Here is a 25,398-nt window from a genome sequence, read left to right as displayed (position 1 = left end):
GCCAGGTTATGTTACATTTAATATACTGCATGAAAATGTGGTTGAAATATCCTTTTATTCCAAAAACAACTATTGATTATCTACTATAAATGTATACTTTAAAAAGTTCACCTCTATTTATATATAGAAGCAATGCTGCTTTCTAAGCGAAAGGTATCTATTTAAGTTATATAGTAGCTAAAAATTAGTCATACCAATACTGCTATTTTAATAATACGAAACAATAACATGTCTATTATTTGAGACGATGAGTTTTATACTCCTAATACAAGAGTGCACAAATGTTTCCCAAATACCACAGTCGATTGAACTGCAGACGATTCCTTCCCAGTGATTTCAAACTAGCTGCAGTGCTTCAAGTGGCTTTATGGTTCATCAGAGCTGTGCCCTGATGCTACAAAATTAAAGTGAATAATATAAAACGATTACTTCAAGATATACGACTGCACCATTTATATGTATCTCCGTATAGCCCTAATATTCTCTAACTTCTAACATAGACTGAAAAAAGTAAATTTGTTAGGAAACTTTAGCCACTTAAACTTCCATTCTAATGATCTAAAAATCAAATTACTCTATTAGAATATAAACATCCTTGATTAAACTCTAACATCTTGGAAATAATCTTTAAAAAAATAAAAATCATCTGAGAATGTGAAGAACGGAAAGAAATTCTGAGGAAGAGTCATCTTGTTTGGAAAGAAAATAATTTTGCCCATCCACGTCATCCCTGTTTAACAACGGAGCTTAAATTTTCTGTATTTATGAGAATGCTTATATATCAGTCTCTGTTTATTCATTAAAATATCCCTACTCTTTTCCTTAACTTTTTCTCTAATCAAGAGTTTTTAACCACCTCCCCCACGAGCGCATTTATATGTTGTAAACTTATGAGACCACAGGCAATGACCATTTGCAACTTCATTTGACCCCTAAAGCCCTAGGCTGCTGTCTCTACTCTGTGCCTGAGACCAACAGCCCTGTGTGCATGGCTGACAGGTAAAAGGCTCAGATATTCAACCTGCTCTTGCACCCACCAGGACGGTAGAACCTCAACAGAGGCAGGGGCACAGAACGGCCTTTCCGCCTACAGAAGACTCATTAGATAGATGTTGGTTTTCTAAATCCTAACAACCTTTAAAAGCACATGGAGGATTTGAAGGGTTTGCCTCCTAAAAGGCTGGCATACTGCTGATTCCTTGAGCTGTTTTCTTTTTGTTAAATTTCATCTTCTGCCCATGCCTGCCACATGCCCATGGACAATGGTAGAAGCCTGGCTTGCACACGGCACCAGACAGTGACTATATACTCAAGACAGTTATTCACAATCTGGGAAATATTCAAAACATTACTTCAATAAAAGGAAAAAAAGAGGCTTTTGGTACAAATTATCTCTTTTATTCTCATGCCAGGGACTGTGCTGGATACCAAATACACAGTAGTACACAAAACAAATGTGATCCTTGCCCTTATTAAGCTTACAAATCACTGAAATACATTCAGGTTGAAGATAGTCACCTTCTGGGATGCTACAAATCCTAAAGTTGTCCTGTACAGTGAGGTGGATGAACAGTAAATCTAGAGTTGGAGCTCATTTTCCCCGGAGTCTGCAATGCCTATATCCTACTGCTACTAAGAGAAAGTTAAATTTCCCTAACAGTTCAGATCAACACCTTGGACAAGTTGCACTGTGGTCTCCTGATGATGTCTTGAATGGTTGTTTACAATACTAAATTTGGCAGGGAAGAGAGAAAACTAATAGGACCTTTTATGTAAATCAAAACCAGTCTGAGCAATGACATAAGGAGCCAACAAAGTTTCTCTTTCTAGTATTCGCACTGTCAATGAAGAATTGCCAAGCACCTGCCATAAACCAAACCCTACACTTGGTTCTGATATCACTGTGAAACAATCCACTTTACTGGAATATCATTGTTAAAAAGAATATCATTCTTAAAAAGAATAAACTTTTTTTCCATATATAAGTAACCTCAAATGAAAGACAACTAAGTTTTCAAAATGGTGACATACAATGTGTCAAATATGATTTAAAAAATTATTTGTTTTTAAACCAAGTAAATATTTTCCTTGCTTGTACATACATCCAACAAAGATACAAAAGAAAGAGTGATAGAGAAACACAGAAATGACCAAGTCACCGGATTACTGCAAGGGAATAATGCAGAATTCGTTAATAACAGCATTTAACAAAAAAGCAACTAATAGTACCAAACACCCAACATGATATAAAGAGAATTAAAAAAAAAAAACCGGGCCCGAATACAAGATGTTTGTGTACAGAGTCTGTAGCCCCAGTACTCTGAACACAACTCTATTTTATACTCTAACACATTACATTACAAACCATTGTTTATATGGCAAGTTCCACAAGTGACTTGAGAACAGGGTCTGTGTTTTATCTGTCTAATATCCCTAGCACATCCTTGGAGACTGTTTGCTGAAGGAATAAGTAGCAATTACTAAATGAATACCAAACACATATTCTTCTGCATGGAGTCATCAAGGACCGTGTCACAGAGAAGATGACACCGATAATTTGCGTAAGCAAAGACAAGAAAGTGCATTCCAATGAGAGCCTAAGGACGAAGTCTGGATACAGTGTAGGCGCAATGCAGGGGACCACTGTTATGACAGAAAGCAGAAGTCCTGAGTGCCTCACAGAAGAGCTAAGTTTTATTCCACAGGCATCAAGGAGTCAGTCGAGTGTTTTCAGGGAGGGGAATAACAAAATCCCAGCACTACTTTGGGAAGATTACTTGGGCAGCTGTGTGAAAGAGGGATTACGGGAGACACAAGGCAGGGAGATCAGTTGGGTTTTACTGCAATAACCCAGGTGAGATTCAATAAAGACGTGAACAAGGATGATGGCAATATAAAGAACCAGCAAAGGAAAGAACGAGCTAAAAGAAGCATCAGGAGGATATACGGGGAATAATGGAGGCAGATGATAGGGGATAAAACGTCACAGAGATGGAAGAAAACACTGAGGGTAGAAGAGAACAGGCCTTCTAAAGAGATAATATTCATCAGGAGTCTGGAAACACAGTCGTTGCAACTAGGCAAAGAGTGGCTTTTTCTTGGGCCCGGTATTTAGATTAAAAAAGAGTAGGAGACTTCACCTTGTCTGGCCCAGTAGACCACACAGAAAAAGAAACAAGGACTTAAAAAAGATAAGCTGTCTAATAATTAAAAGGGCTGTCCCACTGGCAGGACCTTGCTGGGAATAGTTCAGTGTTGTCTGTGGAGCCAGAACTCAGTGGAGAAGGGACAATCCCTTCCATTCCAACTGTGATTCACAAAATAGACATTTTCATACATCATACAACCCAACTGATCTGAACTATTTTAAATGATAATTTAGCCTAGAAATAAACACTGATGTTTTAGTATCCAAATGGGTTTGTTAAAAAAAAAAATACAGCATCCTCCAGTAGTTGGCCATAGCCTTAAGATTCCTAGTCCACAGGGCATCTAACACTACAGTTCCAGAAAACAAAATTCTTCCTTTTTCCCAGAGAACATTCCCTAGGAGTGTAATAAATTTTTTTCTCTAAGAGTAAGGCAGCAGAAACGGGGTTGTCATCCCTGAGACGATATAACTAAAAAGGAAATTATAAGTATGTTAATATTCTGTAAAATTAAGTCTCAGATCCTTAGACTCAGATCCTTAGGCTATCCTAATCCTAAGGATCTGCTATGCCACGCATTTGAGGACAAACTCCACTACTAAAAGCAGCTAAAGAAAGCCAAATATATAGCAGATCCACGAAGGCTGCAGAGTTTTACGAACATCTCAGCAGGGCCCATTAATATCCCTGTTTAAGTTCTCAACATACACGTAAATGATACCATCAACAATGAAGGGAAAATCTGTTAGGAGTAAAGGTGTGTTCTTATTTTTCTCACTTTTATTTTTGATTTAATAATGGCTGCAGCAATGCTAATGCATTCTATTTATCTAAAATTTAAATGTTTAAGAGAGTAAAGCCCTTGTTTTCCACGTTAGTAAAAGTCACTTATCTAAAAAGGGTGGGGAGTACAAATAATTTAAATAATTGAAACCAAGTTATTAATCAAAGAGAAAATGCCTAATTTATTTTTCCAACATATGATGAAGAAAGACCACTGAACACTTCACAAATTCGGCTCTACTTCCACCACAGAAATTATTGTTATAATTCTCTCCAGTGTGAAAACATTGCTTTATCAATCTCCATTAAATCATTTTCCAAGTAGTCTCTCAAAACTTTTCAAAAGAAGCATCTTACAAGCCATGTTGCAATGTTGCTATGTCGAAAAGACATTTCGGAAGTCAACTCACTAGACCTGCACTGGGATCGACTTCACACACCTAATTACTCAAGCTTAATAATGTTCTTAAAATACTACTTGTGTCATGTGATAAAAGAATAAACACAAATAAACACAGGAGCTGAGGGATGGGGAGGTAGCAAAATGGGTGTAAGAACGGGTGTGTCGCAGAAGCTTCTCTTTTTTTCCCTTCGTTTTTCCTTCTTTCTTCCCTACCTCCCTTTCGGTTTCCCTACCCCATATGCAACTGAACATTATTAAAGCCAACCATATGAATAAATTCAAAAATAACAGTTCTTCAGGAAGTGTAGTAAACATGTTCAATTGGACTCTTAGCTTGATCTACCTTCTGATAATGACTAATGTTTACTAAGCCTTGTGTTACATGTTTTACATGTATTCATTCATATAATTCTCAAAACCATCATCTAAATGAGAGGTATGACTATGATCCACACTTTACAAATGAAGAAAGTGTGGTAACACATCAAGCTAATGAACATGGGGCAGGGACGGCTGGCTGACGTCTGACCCCAAGCCTGGTCTGCATGCAGTGCTGCCACCTCAGAACCCGCCAACCATCCTTCTGCTGGACATTACTGCCCCGCCAGAGTTTCTTCTCTAATCATTCCAACAACACTGCTCTTTCTATATCCAATCTGGGATAGTAGATTCCACTAATGCAATAGGGTCAAGGGCTGGACAGGCGCTAAGGAAAGAAAATGGGAAATCAGTAGGTTCAGGGGACTCATTTTCATGTAATTTTTTTTCTGGCAAGATAAGAACTTCAGTATCTGTCACAATATCAAGGAATAAATTCTTCTCACAGTCCAGTGAGAATTTTTTTCTTGAGGAAAAGTGAAGATAATGTAAAAAGCAAAACTTTAAAACTTTAGAAGGACATACAGAGAATATTGAAACAAGACAAGTTCCCTTATCTCCTTCACAGGGCATGTGATGGCAATGTGGCTCACTTCTTTGGTGCCCCGTTACTCAAACCCCTAGGAGGAGTATGCAGACAGGCGGGCTGTGGTGCTCCTGACCCCACGGCAGCATCTAGGGGTGAATGTTTACAGCTTCTGAAGCCCCAGTGGGGGTGGGTTACAGAATGCTCTTTTAGTTTAGCCATCTGTAGGTGGCTTGTGTTAGCCAGCTCAATCAGACCCACTGCTTTATCGCAAGGATAAAGGGCTTTCTGTATCCTAGGGTTTCTTGCCTTGGTGTACCGAAGAATCAGATCACACCTGGGCTTGGAGAATTAGTACAAGGTTTTATTGAGTGGAAGTAGCTCTCAGCAGATGGGGGCGCCAAAAGGGAGATGGTTTTCCCCTGAAGTCTGGCCGCTCAGCAGCCCAGGCTCTCCTCCAACCTCCCAGGCCAGGGTGCCGGTGTCTGCTGGTGCCTGTTGGCATGCTCTTCAACCGATGTGCTCCTCTCAATGTCCCACTTGTGTGTTCTTCTGCTGATGTGTTCCTCTGGACGTCCAGCTGCTTTTGTCTCTGCCCACTAGGGACTCAGGGTTTTTATAGGCACAGGTTGTTGGGGGGCGGTGGTGGCAGGACAGGGGGATCTCCGGAAATGCAATGTTTGGGCAGGAAAACAGGAATTCCTGTCCTCACCTAGGTCCTTAGGTATAGGCCCAGGAGTGGAGCCCTAGCCAGAGACATGCTCTTCTCTTCCCAGAACTTCCTTGCCCGCCTTCCGTATCATATCTTTACAACTTTGTAGGAGCAAATACAATTTTCCCTTAGAAGACACAAAAAACACAAACTAAATGAGAAGACTGATACGTATTTACTGCATTAAAATAAAAAATTTCTGAACCTACAACACCATAAATGGGAAACTGAAAGATAAGCCCACAGACTAGCAGATATTTGTCACTCTTCAAATAAGAAGTTGTGTCCAGACTTTCTATACCTTCCAACCTGGAGAACAGCTCCCAATTCCCTGGCCCAGCACCAGGATCTGGTATTGATCAGACTTTTAAATGCTTTGCCAAGTTGATGGGTATAAAATGGTACCATATTGTCTTATTTCACATTTCCCTTATTATTCTGTGATTACTATAGAAATCAAGGATATTTTCACACAGCTACCGGGCATTTGGTGTTCTTCTGAGAACCGCCTGCTCATGTCATTTGCCCAATTTCATTCTGAGTTGTTTGGGTTTTCCTTATGGATCTGTAAGAGTTCCTTATGTAAGTAACATTTTAACAAAAATATATATACTCTTAACACTTGGTACAAACACCTTCTAATTAAGCTTTTAAAGAAATTAAAGATCAAAACAAGTGCACAAGCAAATGAAAAAAAGTTCAGATTTAAAATATTAATAATTCAGTGTGAAATTGAATGTTTTCCTAAAAGCAAATCATAGGATTTTATTTAATAATAGGAAGACTGGTAAGTGTTAAATTTGACTTGGTAGCGACTTAATTCTTCTGATTTTGAGTCATCACATGAGCCACCCCAATCAATGTTATTTCTGCTTATAAGCAATGAACTCCTTAATTACAAATCAATTTAGAACTTTACACATATACTGGCAAAGTATATAAACTAACAATTCTCAAGAGTAAACAGCCTCATTAGGAACCAGAAAAATACAAACTAAATTGACAAATTCCCATTTTCTAGAAATCCAAGCAGCAATGAATTTTCAAATAATAACAGCCAATGTTGGTGATGAGATACAATGATAAACAGACTGCTGGTGGGAACATAATTTCGGTGTAACCTAACTGCAGGGAAATGTAGCAATCTGCAATAGAACCCTAAAAATGTTTACAGCATCTGTCCAGGTGATTTCCATAGAATTTATTCGAAGGAAAGAGTCAGTAACAATATCCCAACCCCACCCAAAGATTTCACATCACTCACTATGTGTACGGGACACTGAAAAGTTGGTTCCTGGGCAGCTTAAAGCAGTAACAAACCTGCTTTTTTCTGTAAGAAACTCCTTCTATATGATTAGGTTAGGACTCACACACATGTCTGCCACCAAGCAACGAAGAGAGCCCTGAGTAATATATTAATCTTTTTTCCACATCAGTAAAATGAAATCAGATTTTTAGACTATCCCACACGGCATTTAGTTCTTTTCCTCTGAGATGAAACTCCAGGCAACCACTGATCTGCTTTCTGTGACTACAGATTTGTTTGCATTTTCTAGAATGTTATCTAAATGCAAATATTATAATATGTAGCCTTTTGAATCTGCCTTCTTTTACTTAACACTATAGAGCTGATATTCATCCATACTTAGCACAATCAATAGTTCATTCTTTTTTATTGTGAGTTGAATGGCCATTGTTTGGATATACCACATTTTGTCTACCCATTCACCTGCAAATGGACATATATACTGTTTCCACTTTGGGATTATTACAAACAAAACTGATATGAATATTTATGTAGAAATCTTTATAGGTGTATATGTGTTCATTTCCTAAGTTTGAAAGGCTGGACTGTATGATAGGTATATGTTTCATGTTTCAAAATTTTGCCAAACTGTTTTCCAAAGTTGTTATGCTATCGTACATCCACCAGCAATGTATGAGAATTCTAGTTCCTCCACATGCTCACCAATACTTGGTATGATTCGTCTTTGTAATTTCAGCCATTCTAAAGGTATATTTAGTGGTATGAATTATTCCATTTTAATTAGTTTTAATATGATTTTTTTCCTTGCTATAAATTAAACTTAAAAAAAAGTCAAAGTGTTAAGATTTAATAGCTGCCCATGGAAATAACGAAATTCATCTTAATAGAAATATAAAATAAAGATTGGGCAACCAAATGACAAGAATGTTGTGGAAGTATAGTCGCACCAGAACAACATGATTCAACTTCTGGGTAACAAGGCTGTGCGTTTTCATTTGCCATGGACCCTCAGCTCATGTAACCTGAGCATGCCCAGATGAACCAAGCATGCAACCACAGGGGGAATCTAAGAGCAGGATGAATTAAGAAGTGAACACCACACAACAGGATCCAGGATCCAATCAGATGGAGCTCCAGCATTACCCCAAGGCAGAATCCTGTCAGATCAGGCCTCCCAGCATCACCTCATTGCAAGATCCAATCAGATCACACCTCATTACCCTATGCTTATAAAACCTGACCCAGTCCCCAGCTTCAAGAGACACTGCTTTGAGAACTATCCCTGGTGTTCTCCTTACTTGTTACAACCAATAAAATCCCTTTACTAAATACTAAATCTTACTAAATCTCCTTGGTTGTGGTCATTGATACCTAGCCCAGCAATCAAACCAACCTGTTGTGTGGGTAACAAGAACTTCATGTCTTGAGTGGATAGATGAAAAATATCCATTAAGTATTCATCTATCCTAATATATCATAATCCTATTAAATGAAAAACATTAGGAATTATAGCCAAATAAATAAGTTCTAGAGAAGGTGACTCAAACAAAGCTACTCAAACAGAAAAACAGAGCTTGTTTAAGAAAGAAGCATACACCATCATTTTGAAATATACCCTGTCATGGTTCCCAGAGACTAAGAAGTCTATTATTAACAAAACAAACTCAAGGTATAAATTATTTGTTGTTAAACCATATGCACAGACACTCAAACCCTATTCACATACAAAGCCCCTGCCTTCTAGTCCCTGACATCTGATTTACCATCATCCTTCTGGTTCATTTAGTTCCCTAAATACCCTGAACTCCAAAGTCAGTCACCACAAAGACACTCCCCTGAAATCACTCCATTCTTTTTCCTTTGGTCCTTTGGCGAAACCTGCCAAATAATTTGCTCCCATTGCATCTCACCATCCATTCTCTCCTCTCCACTCCCTTATTCTCAAGATACTACTAGATAATTAACACAATATATATGAAGATAAAAAGTCCATGGTAAATGTTCCTCACCCTTTGGTGATTCCCTGTTTCATAAGAAGAATGTTATCACTGTCTTAACTCCACTATAACAACCTGGAAAATGCACATGCATCTTTCCAGATTCACCTCAAATTTCACTTTCTACAGGTTCCCCATCTCCCACTTACAAAAGTGGAGATTCCTCCCCTAGGTCTACGTCTTATTCATAATCCTTTTAAAGCTCTTACTTTGCAATGATGGCCTTGAACCCCAAAGAACGAAGCACCAGAACTGAGAGTACCCTGTACTGAAGAATGAAATCCAAAGGCTTCAGACAACTAAGCCCCAGTCTACTACCCAATTCAGAGTCATGTTCCACAAAGTTAAAATTAGTTTAACCCTGACTTTGAAATATGTGAAATACCAGGGTAATTTCATTCAGTGAAGGAGCATTTTCAATTTTAGCTATTTAAGGCATATTCGCCTAAATGGAGTTACCATTAAAGGGTCAGACATTAAAACATTCTGTAAGTATGACACTTTACTCTAAAAGAGAGAAGCATCCTTAATTCTGACCATGTTTTCTTAGCCACTTTGGTGCATAGAAGCCATCAAAATTATCGAGCTATCTATAAATACTTAACCCACAAACTTGAGATTATTTTTTAATGCATCAAAATTATCGAGCTACCTATAAATACTTAACCCACAAACTTGAGATTATTTTTTAATGCAGACAAATGGAAATATGACTTGCCTTGGCATCATTCATCAGAAGTTACAATGATTTCCATTTAAGTAATTCTCAATTCCTTTGACACATCTCTTATCACTCAAAATATGGAGTTCAAATATAGAAAACAAGTTCTTTAAACACACAAGAATCTGAGACCTGTCAATCAGTCTTAAACAAGTATTACAGGCACTCGCACATTTGAGCCAACAATGAACCACTTTGATCATATCAAAAAGATACATGCCCTGCTTGTCAATTAATGATGTCACATCTAGAACAGCATACTACAGATGGTATTTGCTTCAGGTCGATAAGTGAGTACCATTAGACCAAGAGTAGAGCATGGTTCTTTGTTCAAGGATACACAGCTTAAGTTTATAGATCTGCTCCAAAGATTCTTCCAATGAATAGTCACCCAACATCACACTGGCCACATTATGAATAAGCCCAAAACAGTTAGGCTGTTTAGGGGAATAATGAATGTATGGCATCTGTATTAACTGTCAAAGAGATGGTCATGCCCAAACAATTTCCTATAATGTACACACAATAATCCTGATTATGGGAGAGGAAAGTATAAAAAAACCTTGATTATCTGGAAAATAGTCTAAATATGTGAAACTTTGCAAATTTGGAACTATGGATTAGTTCAGCCAACTTCCATCAATTTCTTATTTCTATCAGTTCACTAGCTTTTATGCTGAGCACTGATGATGCAGAGATAAATTACACAAACCGTCCTCAGGAAATTAGCATTCTATGGGGAAAATGACATTGAGGCAAATAATTGTGACAAAAGTACCGTATGTTCAAGAAGTGGAGAAAAAAAAAAAGGAAAGTGGAGGTAACACAAAGAAGGAGATGATTAAGCCATGTAAAGGATAAAAAAAAAAAGTGGGCTGGGCGTGGTGGCTCACACCTGTAATCCCAGCACTTTGGGAGGCCGAGGCGGGCGGATCATGAGGTCAAGAGATTGAGACCATCCTAGCCAACATGGTGAAACCCTGTCTCTACTAAAAATATGAAAATTAGCTGGGCATGGTGGCACACACCTGTAGTCCCAGCTACTCAGGGAGGCTGAGGCAGGAGAATTGCTTGAACCTGGGAGGCAGAGGTTGCAGTGAGCCGAGATCACACCACTGCACTCCAGCCTGGTGACAGACTGAGACTCTGTCTCAAAAAAAAAAAAAAAGGTGTTTGTGTTGTGAATATTAAAAATGCAATTTAAGCAGCTTAAAGGAACACTGAATCTTCAGGATTATACTGTCAAAGAGAGAGGAGAGAAGGAAGATGAGCATTTCTTTTGCTGAAACATGAAAAGAGAGATGGGTGATCCTCCAAACACTCATATATTAATCCAGAGGAAAGAGAAAAGAGGAGCTGATTTATATTAGAAATAAATTCTTCTAAGTCAAAGAAAGCAACAAAAGGTCAGGAGTACAGTCCAAAAGATGGTTGAGTTCCAAAGTCCAGGGAGAAAAATGAAACCATCATCACTCATAGATGAGGAACCAGTCACAAAAACATGTTTTGATACTTAAGTTAGGGAAGTGCCCTAATAAGACTGTCTCGCTACGTAACAGAGGTCTTGAATGTACAAGGAGATAAGGGTGGAAGAGTAGTGGGCATGGAATACATAACCAGAACAGCTCAAGCCCAATTTACATCACACTTCTTCCCTGGTACCTTTTATACCGGGAATGATCTTTTAAAGTCTCTTTAGCTTCTACGCTTTGATGACTTTACACATTACCCATAGCAACTAGAAAAGGTATAAGTATATATTAAAAACTTAAATACTGCTAAATATAAGGGCTACTTTCCAAAAGTAAGATTTAAGACTCTTATCTTATATTAGCCAGCTTGAACTGCCATAACAAAATATCATACAGTGGCTTAAACAACAGAAATTCTCTTAGTTTTGGAGGCTGGAGGTCCTCAATCTGCCAGTATGGTCACATTCTGGTGAGAGTTCTCTTCCTGGCTTGCAGACAGCCTTCTTGATGTGTCCTTACATGGCCAGCAGGAAAGGGGAGGAAGGGAAGGTCTCTCCTGTCTCTTCTTATATGGGCACTAATCTCATCTTGAGGACTCCACCCTCATGACTTCATCTAAATTGTTTTCAACTTGTTTTTGTTTTTAAGAGACAGAGTCTTGCTCTGTCACCCAGGCTAGAGTGTGCAGTGGTGCAATCATAACTAACTGCAGCCTGGAACTCCTGGGCTCAAGTGATCCTCCCGCCATAGCCTCCTGAGTTTACACCATGCCTGGCCCTCATCTAAAATTTAATTACCCCCCAAGTCTCCAATTCTAAATACCATCACACTGGGGGTTAGGACTTCAACACATGAATTAGGAGGTGGGGAACAATTCAGTCTGCAGTAGCTCTCAGTATGAAATTTCTAATTATACATCCAATGGGCAAGTGAAGGTGGAATAATACAGAGGAGAACAGAGAACTGGCTCCCAGAGGCCTTCCTGAAAGGTAGTAACAGAAAATCACCAGTTCCATGGCTTTGTTTCAAAACAATATTACCAGCCAATATATACTTACTGGATACCAAATAGCACCAGAGAAAAGAGAAAGGTGAGGAAGAGGAGAGGATTATACCAGGAGACATGAAAACTATCCTCCAAGACTTCAAATATGAATGTGAGGCTGGTACTGACACTATGAGGGGCCACACTACAAGTGAAATAGTAATAATACAGGAGTTTAGAGGAAGAAAACACCTCAGGGTTACAATCCAGGGGAGGTACTTTGCAGAAAGAATGGAGATTCACAGAAGTGCATTCTAGAGAGAAAAGAAGTGATCAAAAGCTTAGAAACAAGCATGCCCACGGCAAAATTTAGAAGGTGGTGAACAGATAAAAATTACTAGAGGGGAAGAAATTAAAACTAAGATTAGAAAGGTGGGTTTCACCAAATGACCAGGGTCTGGAATGCTTAGCTAGATAGTTAGGACTTGATGTGGGAAGTAACAAAGAACTCTGAAATGTTCTCAGAGACACAACCGTTAGATGGACAGAAGTCTGTGTTTTTACTAGCACATGAACATGAAAGGTGTGAGCAACTAAGGAATACAGTCTGTTAGTTTAATCTCAAATCAAAAACAGGAATAGAAATACTAATAGATTCTGCTAGCTGACAAGGTGAATCATCATCCCACCTCTGCCTCAAGAGATTAATTTCAAAAATGTGATATTTATCTTAACACAAAATGCCCACTAAGCTCCTGTTTTGTTTTAATCCCCTTTTTTTCATAATCATCCATTATATAAATATTTATATAATGTCTCTTACCATAGTGCCTTACAGCAAAACCTCATCATTTTCTATTTCTAGCAAAGAAAGAAAAACACATAAAGGTAAACAGTAGAAATTTATGTTTGATCAGCAAGTTTTTTGCTCTCTCAGTAGCACACTTAAAGGAATAAATATTTAAAACACATGGCCTAATGCTCCTAAATATTTAACAGAGACATGGCATAATAATTTGATCATTGCTTCAAACTAAGTACCCTTAATTAACAAGTTTTTAATTAAAATGCTTAAATAAATTGGAGGCTATTAAAGAAAAAGTAACTACAATCATGCACTTCATAACAACGTTTTGGTCAACAAGAGACCACATATACCCACTGTTGACTAAAAAGCCAAATTGTAAAATACTCTAAGAGATTTATTCTGAGCCAAATGTAAGGACCATGACCCATAATAAAGCTCAAGGGATCCTCAGAACATGTGCCCAAGGTGGCTGGGTTACAGCTTGATTTTACATGTTTTAGGGAGACCTAAGACATCAATCAATACATGTGAGGTACACATTGGTTTGGTCCAGAAAAACCAATGGTTTGGGACAATTCAAAGAGGAGATGAGAGGAAAGAGGGATGTTTACAAGTCATAGATAGATTCAAAGATGTTCTGATTGGCAACTGCTTGAAAGAGTTATCACTAGAAAGAATCAGCAGAAAGGCATATCTGAGTTAAGATAGGGAATTGTGAAGACCAAGGTTCTTACTATGCAGAAGAAGTCTCATAGGTGGCACCCTTAGAGGTAACACATGACAAATGTTTCCTATTCAGACCTTGAAGCTACTCTCTTCAGGATCAGAAAAAGACCCGGAAAGGGAAGGGGATTCTCTACAGAATGTAAATTTTCCCCAAAAGAGACAGCTTGACACAGCTCTTTCAAAATATGTCAAAGAAATATATATTAGAGTAAAATACTTGGACTTCTTTCAGGGCCTGCTATCTGTCACGTGATGCCATATTAGAGTCAGGTTGGAATTTGGTATCTTATTTCCTTTCACACTACAAAGAGTTCTGTTTTGTCAGTCTTAAGATCTCTGTCTTAATGTTAATGCTGGGCAGTTGTGCCTGAATTCCAAAAAGAAGAGAATATCATGAGGCATGTATGAATCCCCATTCCCATCATGGCCTGAACCAGTTTTCCACGAATCCTGAGAGGAGGAGTTCATTCAGTAGACTGAGAAGCTTAGAATTTTATTTTTGGTTTACATCATAGACTACAGTGGTCCCATAAGACTGTAATGCTTTACAAGCTATCTTTTCCTAAATATTTAGATGAAAAAACATTATAACGGAGCTGGAAAATTTCTATCACTCTGTGTCATTGCAGTCTAGTAACACCACAGCACAACACATTACTCATGTGTCTGTGATGATGCTAGTGTAAACAAACCTAGTGAGCTGCCACTCATGTAAAGTCTAGCACACACAATTATGTACTACATAACACTTTATGATGACAATAAATGACTGTGTTGCTGGCTTATGTATTTACTATACTATACTTCTTATCGGTATTTAGAATACATTCCTCCTACTTATAAAAAAAGAAGTCACCTGTAAAACAGCCTCACGCAGGTCCTTCTGGAGGTATCAGGAAGAAGGCATTGTTATCACAGGAGATGACAGCTCCATGTGCATTACTGCCCCTGAAAGCCTTCCAGCAGGACAAAATGCGGAGGTGGATATTGAAGATCCTGACCCTGGGTAGGCCTAGGCTAATGTGTGTGTTTGTATCTTCATTTTTAACAAAAAGTTTTAAGAGTAGAAAAGAAAAAAAAAGACTAAATAGAAAAGAGTTTATAAAATAAATATATAAAGAAATATTTTGTACAGCTGTACAATGTGCTTGCTTTAAGCTGTGCTATTATAAAGCCAAAAGTTTTAAAATTAAAAAGCTTATAAAGTAAAAAAAGTTACAGTAAGCTAAGCTTAATATGTTAGTGGAGAAAGAAAATGTTTAAATAAATTGAGTTTAGCTCAAGTGTACCGGATGAATAATGTCTACAGCAGTACTGTCCTAAGCCTTCACATTCACTCACTACTCCTTTATTGACTCACCCAGAACAACTTCCAGTCCTGTAAGTTCCATTCATGGTAAGTCCCTTATACAGATGTATCATTCATTTGTCATCTTATATACCATATTTTTATGGTATCATTTCTATATTTAGGTATCTTTAAAGGCACAAATACTTGCCATTGTGTTCCAATTGCCTAAGGTATTCAGGACAATAATATGCTGTACAAGTTTGTAGTCTAGGAGCAACAGGCTATACCATACAGCCTAAGTGTATAGTAGGCTGTACAATCTAGATCTGTGTAAGTAGAGGCTATGATGTCCACATAATAACAAAATTGCCTAACGCCACATTTCTCAGAATGCATCCCACTGTTAAGCGACGCATGATTATACTATGATTAATGTGGTTATATGGGCATAAATATTGTGGGAATTTAGAAGGAATCTAAGATTCTGTAAGAATTCTGAAGTCACGTTATTTTACTCTGTGAGTTAAGTAAAACTGCTTTAGCAATTAAGTTTTGAGTTAACATAAAGCTATATCTAGAAATAATCTCAAAAAAACATTTATGGCCAAAGTGTTTGAATTAACATATGCTGAATATTCTTTCAAATATTCTGAAAACTAAGGATTAATATGCATAATAAAGTATCACTCTAGCAGTTGTCATTCTTCATTTAACAAAAGATGGCTGTACAAAACAGAATCCTGTCAACCTTCTTATGTAACTTTAGAATATACAGCCATGGGAATAACCTCAGTGTCATGATTGATGTACAAAATGATCTCTGAACAGGATATCAACCTAGGAAGTTTACTATTATTCAGAATTAAGTAGCAGAAAGGGGTTGCTTCAACAAACCAGGATAATTTGAGCACTGCTCAAGCTCAACCAAAGACATGCACACATGTATAGGTGTTTGTGCAAGTATGTGCGTGTTATTGAGGAACAATTTATATAAAGTACAAAGATCTCAAATGATAGCTTAGTGATTTTTACATATGTAGATCATGAGAAAACCACCAAGACAGTATTTTCAGCCCTCCAGAAGACTCTTCTGTGCTCCCTCCCAGGTCAAACCATTATTTGAACTCTATTGCTGTAATTTAGTTTTGCTTTTTCTTGACGACCATATAAAAGCTATCATACCACATGAACATATTTGGGTCTGGCTTCTTTGGCTGAACATTAAGTCTATGAAATTAATCTGTCAATAGTTTGTTCTTTTCAATTTGCTAAGAATGCACCACAATTATCCATTCTACTATTGACGGACATTTGAGTTGTTTCTAGTTTGAGGCTATTATGATTTAAACTATTATTAACAAACTGTTTTTTGTGTGGACATATGCACTGCATGTATTTTTATTGAATATGTACTTAGGAGTGCAAACTGCCAGGTCATTAGGCAGACAGACGCTTGGCTGCAGTAGATTCTGCCAATGATCACGAAGAAGCCATGGCCTAAGGAGAACTTTCAAAAACAGACTATCAACTTCTTCAGTAAGGTAAACAAACACACAAAAATAGCACCAAACTATCTTCCTCCCTTGCCAAATAAAAGGTGCAAAGCTATAGAGAGCTTCATTTTCAAAGATGTCATATAGTCAGGACTGAAAAAAGAATTGAAGACAGATTTGTACAAATTTATGGATGATATCATAAATTACCTGAAAGAGGATGGATGTAGGATATACTCGACATAAAACAGACATGAGAGAAGATATAACTGAAGGCTTATATGGAACAGATACAAGGACTGACTTTTGGCAATGGAACCAATGGTATATGCCCATGAACCTTTTGGCAATGGAACCAATGGTATATGCCCATGAACCTTAGCAAGCAAACACTGCAATTTCTATTTAATATGAAAAAGACAGAAGCAGAGTTTCAGGGACTCATTTAATGGGAGCAGGAAATTTGAGAAACTATACAGCCAATCTTTTTAAAGGTGAGGGGGCATGCACAATGCCACAAAAACGAGCCCTGGCCCGGTACCAGGTACACATTTTAATGGATGGCACCTGAAAGGCCAAATGCTTTGGTCATCAAGAAGCATGTCCAGTGTCCAGGGGGAAGATGAGGGAGAGTCAAAAGTATATTCCTCTTACCTCAAAGGGATTTGCCTGATGCATCAGTATGATTAGAGCACATAATTCCCTGTCTGTGCTGCTCCAAAGATTGTCCTCATTCCAGGGTTCTATTTCTTTTTAGCAAAACAAGGCATCCCTTTTCCTTTCCCACACAATGTGTCAGCTTTAGAAACTGTAATCTCCTTTCTAAACTACATCAATAGATGGATCTTTTGACAAGTGCTGATGCTTTCTTCAAAAAAGTAGTAATGAGCACCTTTACCCCGAAATGAGCACCTTTTTCATACCAAACGGTTGTGTCATATTTACACAACCATGGAAGTTCTTGACACCTTTAAGGTACACCTTACACACCAAAATCAAGCTTCAAATTCAATAGTATCTTCATCCTCAATGATTCCAAAGCACAATTAAAAAAGAAAGCCTGGTTCTTTGCTTTCAATCAATATAATCCCCTAAGAGTCCAAGCATCAAAAGAGTCACATAAAATATTTTCTTTGTATATTTAGAAGAGATAAACTGATTCAGCAAGGTGATCAATCAACTTTCAATTACATTTGGCATCTCAATAAGAAGACAGGGCATGTACTTACAACTGACATTAGTCACTAAACGAGGGGGTTCATACTTTAAGGATTCCACAAACTTCCAGAGTATGTAAATTTGCACTATTATTCACTAACAACGCAGCAATTTTTCTTTTAACAACAATTCATCTAGACATTCTACACTGTCACAATTTTAAAAGAACACAGAAGTATTCTAAATGCCCGAAATTAGCCAAATAGATGGCTATAATTAAGAATTTGCAATTAAATAGATGTATAGATTTTTACATGGAGTTTGCATATAATAGATACCCGGTCAAAATACATAATGCATGTATCTAGACCCCTTTCTTTATAAGTTCACCTTTAGGTTTTTAGACTACATTATAAAGTTCAATTTTATACTCTTAGCACTCTGACTGAATTAATAAAGATCCTCTTTATGCTATTAAAACAAACTGGTAAACCAATATTCTAAAACACAAATACTTAACATGAAGTTTAGCTCATACATTATTTTATACAGAATACTTACTACATCAAACTTCTGAGTGATGTTCCCCTGGACATCAAGTAAATAAACCTTGCCATAATGTGTGCCCAATGCCAAAAACTGTAAGAAGAACAAAGGGGCCAGTTAATTAATTAATAATACTATTAATACACAAGTAGTAATAAAACCATTTTTAAAGACAAGATGCTTAATGTATAAATGATCTGCAATGTCTCAGAAGATATGCATTCCTTGGAGAAGGCTTGCTTCCAGCTTCAGGGAAATAACAGAACAGGGCCTATTTTATTGTGATAGTGCAAGCCAGCTGTCAGAATGACTCATGAGGACCCTCATCTACTGACAACTAATGGTGTGTATGCAGTCTATACACAATGCCTGATGGACTGAGGCAGTAAATTAAAAATGCAGCGGTGAAAACACGACCAACCTACAGTTGAACTCAAAGTGAGAAGAGAATGATTCAGAAACTCCCCCTAATTTATGGCAAATGTGTAAATCAGTGCTATCGCTTAAGCTGCACACATACACAAACAACAAATTATTTTTTCAAATGGAAAATCCATGCCATATTGAGAAACCGAAAATCTCAGGTGTACTCATACCATCAGTTAGCTTTAGGATGCTTCTATAAAAGTTAATGTATAATGTTGAGTGTTAGTGTTTATATTATCATGCAAAATAAAAACCCCTTTTGTGTCATAAAATAACTGTTGAGCTACATATTCATTTTATGTCGTAACTCCTACTGTTTCTTTAATTATCTGAACTAACCTTAAATAAACCGGAAGAAACTTTAGGACTACCTATAATATGACATGAGAGTTTTCGCCCTTTTTATTTATTTCAGCATTACTCAAATAGTCCAAAATTCTCTGTATTTCATTGCATGTGAGCATGCTTCCTTGCAACCCATAATGAAACGCTCAAATTTACAGGCACCACTAAGTGTTTCAGTCAAGCAGCACAATCTTTAAAAAATAACCTTACAGAAAGTCAAGATTGAAAAGGATTTATCAAAATGGAATTGCTTAAAATGAAATTTCAGTTCAGGCACTTAAAATATGAAGCTACATTAAAGACGAGTCACAAAAAGGGAAAGAAGGAGTTCATTAGAAATTCATCCCCTGCAATGCCTTTCACTCCTGCAAGGTTGCCTTTTTTCAGGAAGAAAAAAGTCCCCAGGGTAAAAAAATCAATACTGGTTAATAAAACATCAGGTGTGCAGACATAACTAGGTATGACGATTCCGCTGCACAGGCCTGCCTGAATGCACCAGGTGCCATGACGATTAGTCATCCAGGGCAGACAGCAAGCCTGGTGAAAACAGAATGCTTGGGCGCTGGAAGGGAAAGGGGAATAGGTAATTCTGGGGGGAAATTAGTCTGAATAGTTAAAACAAACAGGAATGCTTCCTCCAAAGCAAAAGAATGTTCTAATCAGAAATAGAGGACTCGAATGATTGTAATTTTACCGCTGCAGTGACACTGACAATATTTAAATAGAAAAACACCACATATGATAAGAATTGAAAACAAACAATACTCCATTCTGAGGCTATCTGTGGTAAAAGAACGGGTCTTAAAAGCTCACTGCACCCCAAGTATTTCACGATATTGATTCTCCTCATAAATACTATATTTAGTTTGTTAGGAAACTAAGGGAGAAGGGAGCTTGGATCTTTAAAATGCTTTAATGCTGTCATTCTCTGACACCGCTGTAAAGGCCACTTTTGAACTTCTAATTACATTTTATTTTATGGAAGTTACAAGTTTTACGTAATTTACCCAAGTATATTAATCCCTTCTCTTCTTTTTTCTAAATTACTAATTTCATTCATTTAATCTTTAAAATAGAAATAAAACATAAAATAATTATTTTGACTTTAGTCTCATCCTAAAACTAAAACTATGTTAGAACATTTTGGAAAAAAAGATTCAGGGATTCTTTTGACAAGCTATCTTGTGCTAAGGAAAACATTTCATTATTAGATTAGATAAATCAGTGCTATCCATTTTTAGAAATATATACTCTTCAAAAAAAGGTTTAATAAGCCAATGATAGTTATTTAACTACCAATATTATGGATGAGTCGTATTTTCATCATTTACTAATACTTTCCACTACTTAAAATAAAACAAAAAATGCAAAATGGCCACAAATGTGACAACATAAATACAAATTCTCCAATTTTACCCACCTTCCAGCCATTAAAAGCTGAACTTTTGTAACTACTGAGTTTTGTTTCTTTTTTTTTTTTTTTAACCTGAATGTACTTAAAATTCAGGATGAGCAAAGAATAAATATAATTTCACTAGACCCTTTCATGTTTAATTACAGAAACTTGACTCATTTTCTATACTACCAGATTGGGCATCATCCACTAAGCACAACTGCTTTTACCTTAAACTTCATGTAAGTAACTTAAGTAACTGATATATGTACATCCATAAAGATTGGACTTTATGTAACGAAACAAGTAGAAAAGGTGATAAGCAGTCCTTTGGACATTGCAAAGGAAACAAGAAGTAGACCATTTTAAATCTGGTCAACTGTCTAATATCATCTACCTTCACATAGTGTTTTATAGTATTCAAAGCATTACAGCAGGGAGTGCCTTCAATTACACATGAGGAAGTAAGTTCAGAAAGTTGATAAGACTTCCCAGGAAACAGTCGATGAGTAGCAGAATTAGGGCCAGAATTAAAAGCTAAAACACTCAACTGGATCAGAATCCTCTTAAATAGAAACATGGACTTCAGATAAAGAGTGCATGTTCTAAAAGTTAGCATTGATTACAGTTCCCAACCATCAGGCTCTTTGGCAAAGTTGGTTTAAGTACAATGTTAATAAAGTTTGACCTCTAGGCAGGCAAAGTTTGTTCTCCATTTCATCCATTCACTGGTTCATTCGACAAATGCACAAAAAACACTACAATATGGTTAGATAATAACCAAGTGTGACTTAAAAGGATTATGGTATAATGAGGGAAACAGACATAAAAATTTAATTACAATTAAATTTAAAGAGAATGCTTAAAATGGAAGTATCTCTAAGACCCTATGGAACATAGTATTTGACAGCTGTGCTGAACTTTAAAAAAGAAATTAGAAAATAGACACTAAGGCAGACAGGGTAGGCTTGTAGTAAAAACAATTTTAGGCAGAGTGGATACAACTTGCTCAAAGGCACGGAGACACATAAAATGCAGGACAAAGTCCAGAAATTATGGATGACACATCTAATTCATGCCCGGGGAAGAGACAGGTGATAAGGTTGAAAGGTCAGCTAATAAGAGGCATTCAAATATTTATGGAGAGATGAAAGGCAGGAAAGTAGAGGAAATCAGGGTGGGAAGGCCCAAATAATTAAGTCATCAGGAAGCCAATAAAGAATTCTAAGAAGGAGGATTACATGATCAGGTTGAGGTTTCTGGAAGATTACTTTAGTAGAATGTTATGAACAGACTAGGGTGAAAGCAAATCTGAAGTAAAATAGACGAGTTCGCAGTTATGTGCATTAGTTCCCAGGAAAAAATAAAGAATACCTGAACAGAAGAGAAGGGCTCCGGACGTGTGTGGATCAAGCAGAATGGGGTGTGAGTAGAAACAGCCAAGTGTTGTAGCCAGAGCACCACACTTATGGCAGAAAGTGGTAAGACAACAAGCCAATAACAGAGAGGGAGCAAGATCTTAGCATTAGATACAACATTAACGAGCTCAAGTCTTATTTCATAGTTGATGCAAAATCATACAAGAGTTTTAAAATCTGTATTTTCAGCAGATCATTCTGGCAACCAGGTGACAGATGGGTTTAAAGTAGAAAAATTAGAGGCACAAGAGATTCTTTTATTTACTATGTAGAGGCAGGAGAAGATAAGAGTCTAAGCCAGAGCAAGAGTAGTAAGAAAATCATCAGGACTTAGGAAACGGCTGAGTGAAAGGGAAGAAGGATTCATCTGTGGCTTAGGTGACAAAGGAGGTGGTGATGCCACCAAATGGGATAAAGAATAAAGATAGATGCAAGTTTAGAGGGAAATGAAAATGAATTCATTATGGACATGCTGAGGTTCAGGTAAAAAGACAAACAGCAGATAAAGATGTTTAAGAGGACCATAAGTAAATATGCATACTATTCCAGTGAAGGTCAGTCTGCAGGTGGTCACAGAAATCCTGAGATTTAAAACCAAGATAAAGTACAAATTAAGAAGAAATGTGGATAATGGACCAAATCCTAGGAAAGCCAACATGTAAAGGAAAAGTGGAGGCAAAGAAAGGAAAGTGAAAGAAACAAAGGAATGTCACAAATGATCAAGAAAATAGGAAAAGAATGGTGTCACGATAAAGAAGTTTTGAGAAGAAAGGTGAGATCCAGAATTCAGAATCAGCAAAATGTCCACCAGCTGGTGAATGGATAGACAAAACATAGCATACCCATACAATAGAATACTATTCAGCAATAAAAAGGAATGAAGTACTGATACGTGCTACAACACGAATGAAGCTCAAAATCATTACATTAAGTGAAAGAAACCAGATACAAGAGATCAAATAATGTTGACTGCACTTACATGAAATACACAAAAATAGGCAACTCTATATAGATACAAGGTAGATTCCTGGTTACTTGGAGGTAGAATTAGGTACGCTCCATGACATAGTATGCATTGCTGGGAAACAAGGGAGGAAATGTGATGAAGTGAACAACAAAAGTGGACAAAAAGATTCACAAATAAGAGAAAGAAAATCTCCTGTAGGTGGCCGGGTGTGGTGGCTCACGCCTGTAATCCCAACACCTTGGGAGGCTCAGGCGGGTGGAACATTTGAGGTCAGGAGTTCAAGACCAGCCTGACCAATATGGTGAAACCCTGTCTCTACTAAAACTATAAAAATTTGCCAGGTGTAGTGGTGGGTGCCTGTAATCCCAGCTACTCAGGAGGCTGAGGCAGGAGAATTGCTTGAACCTGGGAGATGGAGGTTGCAGTGAGCCGAGATTGCGCCATTGTACTCCAGCCTGGGCAACAACAGTGAGACTCCATCACAAAAGAAAAAAAAAGAACAAACAAATGGATAAACATACCATGCTCATGGATAGGAAGAATCAATATCGTGAAAATTGCCATACTGCCCAAGGTTATTTATAGATTCAATGCCATCCCCATCAAGCTACCAATGAGTTTCTTCACAGAATTGGAAAAAACTGCTTTAAAGTTCATTTGGAACCAAAAAAGAGCCCGCATCTCCAAGACAATCCTAAGTCAAAAGAACAAAGCTGGAGGCATCACGCTACCTGACTTCAAACTATACTACAAGGCTACAGTAACCAAAACAGCATGGTACTGGTACCAAAACAGAGATATAGACCAATGGAACAGAACTGAGTCCTCAGAAATAATACCACACATCTATAGCCATCTGATCTTTGACAAACCTGAGAGAAACAAGAAATGGGGAAAGGATTCCCTATTTAATAAATGGTGCTGGGAAAATTGGCTAGCCATAAGTAGAAAGCTGAAACTGGATCCTTTCCTTACTCCTTATACGAAAATTAATTCAAGATGGATTAGAGACTTAAATGTTAGACCTAATACCATAAAAACCCTAGAGGAAAACCTAGGTAGTACCATTCAGGACATAGGCATGGGCAAAGACTTCATATCTAAAACACCAAAAGCAACGGCAGCAAAAGCCAAAATTGACAAATGGGATTTCATTAAACTAAAGAGCTTCTGCACAGCAAAAGAAACTACCATCAGAGTGAACAGGCAACCTACAGAATGGGAGAAAATTTTTGCAATCTACTCATCTGACAAAGGGCTAATATCCAGAACCTACAAAGAACTCAAACAAATTTACAAGAAAAAAACAAACCACCCCATCAAAAAGTGGGCAAAGGATATGAACAGATATTTCTCAAAAGAAGACATTCATACAGCCAACAGACACATGAAAAAATGCTCATCATCACTGGCCATCAGAGAAATGCAAATCAAAACCACAATGAGATACCGTCTCACACCAGTTAGAATGGCGATCATTAAAAAGTCAGGAAACAACAAGTGCTGGAGAGGATGTGGAGAAATAGGAACACTTTTACACTGTTGGTGGGATTGTAAACTAGTTCAACCATTATGGAAAACAGTATGGCGATTCCTCAAGGATCTAGAACTAGAAGTACCATATGACCCAGCCATCCCATTACTGGGTATATACCCAAAGGATTATAAATCATGCTGCTATAAAGACACATGCACACGTATGTTTATTGCGGCACTATTCACAATAGCAAAGACTTGGAATCAACCCAAATGTCCATCAGTGACAGATTGGATTAAGAAAATGTGGCACATATACACCATGGAATACTATGCATCCATAAAAAAGGATGAGTTTGTGTCCTTTGTAGGGACATGGATACAGCTGGAAACCATCATTCTTAGCAAACTATCACAAGAACAGAAAACCAAACACCGCATGTTCTCACTCATAGGTGGGAACTGAACAATGAGATCACTTGGACTCGGCAAGGGGGACATCACACACCGGGGCCTATCATGGGGAGGGGGGAAGGGGGAGGGATTGCATTGGGAGTTATACCTGATGTAAATGACGAGTTGATGGGTGCTGACGACTTGATGGGTGCAGCACACTGACATGGCACAAGTATACATATGTAACAAACCTGCACGTTATGCACATGTACCCTAGAACTTAAAGTATAATAATAATAATAAATAAATAAATAAATACAAAATAAATAAATAAATAAAGTTATACCCAAATCAAAAAAAAAAAGAAAGAAAGAAAATCTCCCATGGGTAAGAATGGGTGTGAAAAAGAGGTCAGGAATTGAGGCTGTTCATACCTGACAATTTCAATCTTCTTACATAGAAATGACATCATCCTCTAAGAAAGAAGGGACAGTGGTTCAGAAGAGGGACTGAGGACTAAAGAAACTGACGAAGGACAAATAATTCAGAATAATTTTTAGTG

At 37.4% G+C, this 25,398-nt stretch overlaps 1 protein-coding gene across 1 annotated transcript in view; it reads right to left on the bottom strand.

Moving 5' to 3' along the window:
- Positions 1–25,398, bottom strand: part of VPS41 (VPS41 subunit of HOPS complex) — a 187,846-nt gene that overhangs the window by 117,306 nt on the left and 45,142 nt on the right. The window contains exon 4 of the mRNA XM_015133685.3: positions 18,431–18,508. Coding sequence (XP_014989171.1) covers positions 18,431–18,508 — 78 coding nt within the window. The remainder of the gene's footprint in view (positions 1–18,430; positions 18,509–25,398) is intronic.

This window comes from Macaca mulatta, chromosome 3 (assembly GCF_049350105.2).
Source record: "Macaca mulatta isolate MMU2019108-1 chromosome 3, T2T-MMU8v2.0, whole genome shotgun sequence".
Classification (NCBI taxonomy): domain Eukaryota; kingdom Metazoa; phylum Chordata; class Mammalia; order Primates; family Cercopithecidae; genus Macaca; species Macaca mulatta.
This window is presented reverse-complemented; position numbering and strand designations above follow the sequence as displayed.